At 46.6% G+C, this 8,951-nt stretch overlaps 1 protein-coding gene across 1 annotated transcript in view; it reads left to right on the top strand.

Annotated features, from left to right (window-relative positions):
- PTPN13 (protein tyrosine phosphatase non-receptor type 13) overlaps nt 1–8,951 on the top strand; it is a 181,365-nt gene that overhangs the window by 91,161 nt on the left and 81,253 nt on the right. Inside the window, exon 7 of the mRNA XM_042468450.1 lies at nt 3,421–3,981. Within this exon, the coding sequence (XP_042324384.1) occupies nt 3,421–3,981 (561 nt within the window). The remainder of the gene's footprint in view (nt 1–3,420; nt 3,982–8,951) is intronic.

The following is an 8,951-nucleotide window of genomic DNA, read 5'->3' as shown; positions in this document are numbered from 1 at the left end:
AAGAGAAGGTTAGGATGAATAGGGAAAACAGTGTGTGTATATAGAAAACTTAGGTTTTCTGCATGCTGTCGTACAAAATTCTTTTACAAGTGTTTAATTCTGTACCATATAGTTTTTTTTATGATTAGGTATGCCATGCAGAACTCAAGAAAGTTATACCTTGATTTCAGGAAATAACTGGCTGCGGAATTCTGGGAGGTATAGCCTAGAAAGTAATTTTTCCAACCTATATGAAAAATATAAGAAATTGACGAGAGAAAAGATGTTGTAAATAAAGGTTGTTCATATTAATGTTGTTATCTAAAAGACAGAAATGTACTATCTATAAAGAGATTCATAATGAAGAGAAATTTTTAAAAATATTTTACCATAAGAGGGAAGGGCTGAGAAGATGGAACTACAGAATCCTCCCACTAGCTGAGATGACAGTGTAATGAGGTTTTAATAGTTAAAATGTAATCTCCTGGATGGTAGGCGATGATGCAGGGGAAGGTATCTGGTTGTTGGACAACATCTGGACCTTTGGTGTCTGGTAAGTGTAACATCTGGAAAGACTTTCTCAGAACAAATCAAAAGCAAATTCCAGAAATTCAGGCCAATAAAGAACTGGGAAGAGATGGGCTGGCAGTATTAAAAACAACTGTTCTAAAAACAGAATAAAAACCTAACGTTTTAAAAAAGAGAAGATTATTAGCAGATGCAGAAAAGTATTTCAGTGCAATAAATAGGATGAGGAAACAACCTGATTCAAAAGTTCAAAGTCAATTAACAGAAAGGTGTTCAGGGCAAAGGGAGCAAACATCCACAATTACATTTAGATGAAAATTAAGATAATTCAAGCTGATTATAAAATCACCGACCCATTCAAATTCAATAAGAGAAACTGGTAGAGAACAACTGGGAATGGCAGAAATGATGGATCAAGAGAGTGCAATCAAAAACAGAAATTATATCTTATTTAAACAAAGGAGGGAAGTCGTTATAGATGAAACAATTTCTAGAGCGAAAGACGTAAAAACACCAGGAATATCAAAACAAGGAGAAAAACTTTGAAAAGTATAAATCCATTTACTTCATTGTGACCACTCTGATGAAACTGGTAGCTGCTCTGATGAAATTGGTAGTCTGTCATTTGTCATTAACAATGCAATGATTGCAGTGATGACAATTGATTAGATGTTATATAACTGTGCATGTTGTTGATGTACTTTATGTTTGACAGTTTGTGGATAAAGGCTATATTTATCTCTTGAGCTGTATTGAGTTCTGTCCTTTTAATGCACCCTTTGACCCCTTGTCTTTTTGTTTCCATGGGAAGTATATTTTCCTGCTCATGCTCAGCTTTCCATCGAAATTTCCATCTCTGTGAGCCAATATCAGTAGTCAGGAGGCTGTGTCAGAATGAAGTTCAAGTATGTTGGATGGCTCCTAGTATTACTTGACTCAATTATAAAAACACTTACCATAGATGGGTCTGTTTGGTCATTTTGTGACAGGCCTGGATATGATTTCATGGAGAAGTTGCCACTTTAAATCCCAGGGCAGGAAGTGCTAAGACATGAAAACTGATGTGATTTGTGAGTTATTGCCTGTAACTGAATCCATGTACCGTATTTTCCGCCGTATTAGACGACTTTTTAACCCCTAAAATCTTTTTGTAAGTTGGGGGGTCGTCTAATACGCCAGGAAGGCTCCGCTGCCGGCACGAGAGCCGCCGGCCTTGCCCTCCTCCCAGGCCCCGCGGGGCCCGGTAAAGAGCACCGCGGCCTGGTGCGAGGGCCGTCGGCCTTCTCCTCCTCCCAGGCCCCGCGGAGCCCAGGAAGGAGCGCTGTGGCCTTGCCCTCCTCCCAGGCCCCGCAGAGCCCGGGAAGGAGCGCCCTGGCCTGGCGCGAGGGCCGCCGGCCTTGACCTCCTCCCAGGCCCCGCGGAGCCCGGGAAGGAGCGCCCTGGCCTGGCGCGAGGGCCGCCAGCCTTGCCCTCCCCCCAGGCCCCGCGGAGCCCGAGAAGGAGCGCCCTGGCCTGGCGCGAGGGCCGCCGGCCTTGCCCTCCTTGGATTTTAAGGAGGGGGTCTTATAGGGCGAGTATATCCCAAACTCTATATTTTTACAGGAAAAGTTGGGGGTCGTCTTATATGCCCAGTCGTCTTATACTCCGGAAAATACGGTATATACTGTATTTGAGAAGTGAGTTACACTGAAAATTAGGGGTTTTCAAAAGCCCATGCTTATGTTGCTCAGAGAAGAACAAATATGAGGTAAAAGATTACTGTCTTAAATGCTGTGGGTAATGGCAGGCAATATACAGGTTGAGTCTCCCTTATCCAGAATTCCAAAATCTGAAATACTCCAAAAACCAAAACTTCTTTCATGAGTAGCTGAGGTAATGACACCTTTGCTTTCTGATGGTTCAGGGTTTTGTGCACAAAATTATTTAAAATATTGTATACAATTACCTTCATATTATATGTATAAGGTATATAAGAAACATAAATGAATTTTGTGTTTAGACTTCTGTCCTGCCCTTAAGATATCTCAGTATGTAAAAGCAAATACAGGCATTCCAAATTCCCCCCCCCCCCCCCAAAAAAAAATCTAAAATCCAAAACAGTTCTGGTTCCAAGCATTTCAGATAAGAAATACTCAACCTATATTTCTTTGGAGAGTGCATATCTGTTTTATTGTTAAAAACTGGCTACTTACTTTATATAGTCAAGAAAAAAGGCTGCTGTTATAACAGCTTTGTTTTCTCTAAGGTCCCTATGAATAGTGGCAGACTTCATGGCAGTGGGTGATGAATCTGCTCTGCACTCCTATCTAAACCCTTAAGGATCTATTCAAGATGCTGAACACTATCCTCAAAATAGGTTCAATCACTTGGATGGCTCCTTCAAAATTAAACCCAGAACAGATTCACTACCCCTCTGGCTGGTTAGGGATGATAGAAGTTGTAATCTCGCTGCATGTTCCCCATTCCTGTCTTATTGGAATGTCTCGAAACTACCCATTCTATTTAGGAGGGGTAAAGAGCTAATGTTGTGTGATGGTTTAAATATAGGACAAGGACTCTAGAAGAGTAGGGTATGGATCTCTGCTCAGCCGTGGAAATCCATTGAGGAAAGTGGAGCCTTAGAAGAAGACAGTAGCAAACTCCTCAGACTAAAAGTTGCTTAGAAAACCTTATGATAGAGTCACCATAAATCAGAGTCATCGTGAAGATTCATAGCAACAACAAAAACAACAACAAAGAGACACCATAAAGACACAGGCTAAACTTGCCTCCTAGTCATGGTTACTCCAGCCTCTTGAGAATCATGACAGAAGCTTTTATTTTTCTATATTTTGCATTGTGGGAGGGGAGGAAAAAGAACTGTTGGCTGCCTATAAAGCTACACATATCCAAGAAGGATTCTTCTCATTCCAGGAAGAAGTTTATTGGCTGATGCTGCAGATGCTCAAAAGGCCCCATTCTCTCAACAGATTATGCTCAACAAAGGGCTTAGTAAATCGATGGGATTCTTGTCTGTTAAAGGTTCGCAAGGTGAAGAAGAATTTTACCAAGGCATTTCCTCCAGCTACACCTCTGACCATGATAATGACATAAATACTTGCTGCCCATACCAATGTAGAGCTATTGACTTGGAAAGGAAAGCTGATGATGGCCCAAAGCGGAAAGTTTGGGCTTCCTCCTCAGATTTGCTCTCCACAACTGACAAAGTAACAGAGAGGGACTGTACTGGGGACTCCCGCAAGCACCGTCGTCATGCAGGGACAGTTTCTGTACGGACCTCAGCAGCCACCAAAAGCAAGGAGGGCAGATACTCAGATGGGAGCATAGCCCTTGATATATTTGGCCCTCAAAAACTAGATCTGATGCGTCATGGGCCAGAGACATCTACAGCTGCAGCTTTGTCAAGTGCTTTTGACAGGATTAAAGAGCGGCAGAGGAAACTGCAGTTGCTCAGGGAAGCCATGAATGTAGAAGGTCAGTGAATTTTCTTACTCACTTATGTTCCATCTGTCATATCCATCCCAGGAGGTCTCTCATTTAGCTAGAATAAGTATCTGCATTGCACACATTTTAGAAATTATGGCTCTCTTGCTTTTTTCCCTTTTGCATCATCATTTGAGTTGAAAAACAACCTCATATGTATGGTATCTTAGTTTCAAGGAAACAAAGGTTTCTCTAGAGATGAAAGTGTGACATATAAATTGAAATGAACATGAAGTAAAGGCACTGGATTCTCACATCTGCAGCACTTTGCAGGCAAGATAATGTTTGGAGACTAGGCTATGCCTCCTGATGTCATTGGGCCCCTAGTCAGAATGCCAGGTAGAGCTTAGGATCTGACTTTGGGGATCTTGCAGGGATCTGACTTTTCTGTTCCACTTCCATTCCATGAATGGGGAGTCTTGCAGTAGGTTGGGGAGACTGATGAACATGGCATGCCTCATTTGCACAAGTGTGAATGTACTCTGTTGATTCAAAGGCATTATTGGATGTAACCTAAACTACAGTATTTCCCAGTTATCTTTTTCAAAGAAAGAGGACCTGAATCTTTATCAATCAAGTGCAAACATGGAACTGTTTATTTACTGCAACATCTCCACTGGTTATTATTTTTAATAGAAACCTTTCTTGTAGTTCTTGTCTGTTTTTTCTTCCCTTTCTCATCTTTCTAAGGCTGGTAATTTGAGGAATTCTAAATCCGTAATTAGAATGTTGTGTTTGTGATAACCAATTCTATAAATCTGTTTTTTAATCTTTCTCTTTTTTCCTGTTGGTGCTTGTCTTTACCATATCATTCCCTTTTAGTTTTGAGTTGGGGCTCTGCTTTCCTGGGAATCTGTGCCTTCATGTTGTTGATAACTAGCCAGAAGCAGCATAGATTCATCATAGACCTGCACCAAAATTGATTTGCCAGCTACATTGATTGGTCTTTTTCAGTACTGATAGGCTAACCCTCTATATGTTTATTCTCCAAAGTCAGTGACCATTGACCAGGTTTAAATGGGTCCTAATTTAATTTAATTTAATTTATAATTTAAGGTGGGTTTATCTGTCTACTACCAAAAAGGTTGAAATTTTTAAAATCTTACTTAGCTCAACCATAGTTGTGACACCAAAGAATAATCATAGCTGTGAGATTCAGTGTGTACATTGCCACATTTGAGATAATGATTGGCATTATTAATCATTCTCTGTTGCCATACAACAAGCTTACTGCAATGCCAATAAAAAGATGAATTCTGTATTTCATTGTCATGATTTATTTGTACATAAGAATAGCTCTGCTTAGATGAGGTCAACATCTCACAGTTAGGACCCATTTAAACCTGGTCAATGATCACTGATTTTGGAGAATAAACATATAGATTATATATATATATATATATATATATATATATAGAGAGAGAGAGAGAGAGAGAGAGAGAGAGAGAGAGTATTTAAATATGACTATTGTATTAAATATTCCTGTAAGGCAGCTTATGTTGGAGCATTTGTGTGACCAGCAGTCCACACCTCCAAAGCAGTATGCCTTGATCAAACCCCAAAGAGATACTCTAAGCTTGTGCTGGCTGTAGTAAACCTTCTTCCACACAGAGAAGCAGCAAACGAACGACACACTGAGCTCTTGGTCAGAGGCACTTTAATCTTTGTTCCACTGTTTACAAATTAGTACTGATGAGGACAGAATCTCATGGCTATACAACACAACACAACATACGACACCCACACTGGATACTGGAGCTCCTCCCTTATATACATCTGCCATCTCCAGGCATTTAGTCCAACCACTTCCCTGTGTGTTATATCTATACAAGTCCCCCATGTGGCATGACTTTGCGCTTTCTGCCAATTGCTGATTTTATGTCCTCCCATGATTGTATCATACTCCATTGCCACATCTGGGTCTAAATGCTTGGTCATAATGGCTTCCTATGACCCATAATAACCCTGTTACCTTTGTCCCACATCTGTACATTTTCCAGGATACCTAAATCTTGACATGCCCCTCCAAAATGTTCAGATGTGTGATGATGTTCCTTACCACACTTGTTTACTTTCATGAAGTGTTCTCAACGACCAACAAGGTTCAGTCCCATCCAGATATACATCCTCTCATGTCTCTCCACTGGAAATGCCTTTGTGAGAATTTCTGCTACATTATCTTCCAAACTAATGTATCTCAGTCCCAGAACCCCATTATGTATCATCTCCCGCACATTCTGGTACTGGACATCTATGTATTTGGTCCTGCACTTCAGGTTCTCTGCTTCTGACATGGCTATACATGATTGTGAGTCTGTGATGGTAGGTGTTTTGCATTCCTCACCTAGATCTTTCAGCAATTGTCTCACCCATTGAATTTTGTTTGCCATTTCGGACAATGCTGTGAGCTCAGGTTCAGTGTTGCTTAGGGCAATGCAGTTTTGCTTCCTGGTTTTCTTCTTCGTGGTCTCTGCGAATCATACAAATGGGTTTCACTGCGCCTGCGCAGTGCTGCTCGGAACCTACTGGAATCACTGGGCAGAGTTCACTCTGCAACATATTGAAACTTTTTGGCGGTAACTCCGCCCACCCGTTATAAGGCCCCTGCCTTCCCGCTCTTTTCCCCAGTTCCTTTTTTCCACCGCGCTAGCTGCTTCAGAGGAACTTTCGCTTGTTTTGCTTGCTTGGAATCACTTTCGCTTTTGACCTCGGACTGTTTCTTGACCATTCTTTGTCTCCCGCCCCTGGTAACTTCGGACTTTCGGACTGTTGACCTCGTTTACGGATTCTCCCACTGGCTTTGACGACTTTGGAAATGCCTGCACCTTTCAAAAAGTGCGACATTTGTGGGGGCAAGGTGCCCGTCCAGGACCCGCACTCCTCCTGCCTGCTGTGCCTGGGCAAGGACCACGACACCAAGGCATGCCTGCTCTGCAGGTCCCTCTCCTCCCAGGCGCGGAAGAACCGTGAGTCCCGGCTTACTTTGGCGATTGCCCTGGGAAGGGTGCAGGAGGGAGGCGCGCGGTCATCATCTTTGCCGCCTTCGGCTCCCGCCGCTTCATCTTCCCGAGCCAGCGTCTCCAGCGTGGGATCTGGAAGAGCCGCTATCCCTAGTGTGGTGTGCGTCCCGGCCGGGACCCCTTCTACCACTTCCGATGTGGCCCGTGGCTCCAAACCGCCCAGTGCCACCGACAAATCCTCCAAGCGCCCCCACAAATCGTCGGGGACTGAGGGTTCCGAGCCGTCCTCCAAACCGGCTGCAACATCGGAGGGCTCGCGCTCAAAGGAAGGCTCGCGCCCGAAGAAGGGCACCGTGGCTGAGGGCCACCGGGTCTCGCCTTCATCCGCCAAGGCGTCCAAGGCGTCTCACCATGCCCCGAAGCCGAAGGAGCCGGCTGGTCCTCTTGCAGGGGCAAAGTCTCCAAGGCCTTCTTCATCGGCGGCGGCCGCCGTCCTCCTGGACCTTCCAGACAACCCCTTCTTTCCGGCAGAAGAGACTCCGAAGTCAGGGAAGAAGAGAAGCCAAGATAAGTCGGGTCGTGAGCCTGCCCCAAAGAAGTCCAAGCCTTCAAAGGATCGGTCCACCTCCGACCTGCCGAAGGCAAAGGACAAACAGCGCTCCCCTTCAAAACAGGGCCGCGCGTCCAAGGCGACAGCTCCACGCGATCCGGAGCCTGCGCCAGAGGGACGACGGTCTCCGGTACTGGACACGCCTCAACCTACCATGGACTTTGCACAAGGGATGGAAGAGACTGTTCCCCTTCTTCCACCGGGCACCAGTCGCCTTCTCCCCCAGGGTCTGACAACGACGAAGATCAGCCTCGTGCACAGGACATGCCGGACCTGTTCTTCGATCCCCAGTCTGGCCGATATTATTTATCGGTTTCAGAGGACAAGGCCATGAGGGAGTTCACCAGGCTGAACCCCCTTCCTGCTGATCAAGGCACCTCGTCCAGATCGGTCCCGACCGCTTCTGTCTCCGAGAGGCCCCCGTCTCCACCTCGCAGGCGTTCGAGGTCTTCGATGGATGTCATCCCATCTCGTCCGAGATCCCAAGTCAGGGTTACGGACCCCCTCTCCTCGGACCTCGACTCGGACGATGAACCTCTTCTCCCGTCTGAAGTTCCTTCCGACGAGGATGTCCGTTCGGTTTCGGTCTCCCCACAGAGGATGCATGATCCCGAGCCGTCTTCCCCGTCCGATGACGTCCGGTCCTTCACCGAGCACGTCGTCAAGATGGCGAGGGCTCTTGACATCGAGCTCGCCTCTCCAGAAGACGACGCGGAGGACCCGGTGGAGCGTCGGGTGCACGGGCGAGTGCCCACCCCGCCTTGCCTGCCTCTCCTGCCTTCACTCCAGACCATAGTGAAGAGGTCCTGGGACTCCCCGGCCACCCTGTCAGCGCCCTCCCGTAAGGTTCAGTCGCTCTACAGGGTTGCCCCGGCGAGCTGCCCCTGGTTGGCCGACCACCCGAGGCCAAACTCCGCCATTGTCGAGGGAGCCCAACACAGCTTCGTCCCGAAGCAGGCCACCTCCCCTGTCGACCGGGAGGCCAAGAAGGTGGACGGACTGGCCAAGAAGGCCTACTCGGCATCGGCCCTGGGGGTCAAGGCCGCCAACTACACCGCCTGCATGGGGGCCTACGTTCAGACCCTCATGGAGAGGATCTCCCCCCTCGTCCCAGACGTCCCGGATGACATTCAGAGGCAGCTGGTGGAGATCAGGGACGAGGCCCATTCCATTGGGAGTTGGCTCATCACCACTTCCAGAAATGTGGCGGACTGTTCGGGGAGGGCCATGTCAGCATCCATGGCATTGAGGCGCCATGCCTGGTTGAGGGCCTCCGACCTCAACCCCACGGTCAGACAGGCCATTGAAGACATGCCGCTCGACGGGACCGGGCTCTTCCACGCCGAGACCGACGACCGCCTGAACCGCAAGTTCAGGATGAAGGCGGCGGC

This window comes from Sceloporus undulatus, chromosome 5 (assembly GCF_019175285.1).
Source record: "Sceloporus undulatus isolate JIND9_A2432 ecotype Alabama chromosome 5, SceUnd_v1.1, whole genome shotgun sequence".
In the NCBI taxonomy this organism is placed as follows: Eukaryota; Metazoa; Chordata; class Lepidosauria; order Squamata; family Phrynosomatidae; genus Sceloporus; species Sceloporus undulatus.
Note: the sequence above shows the minus strand (reverse complement) of the source record. Positions and strands in the feature narration are given on the sequence as shown.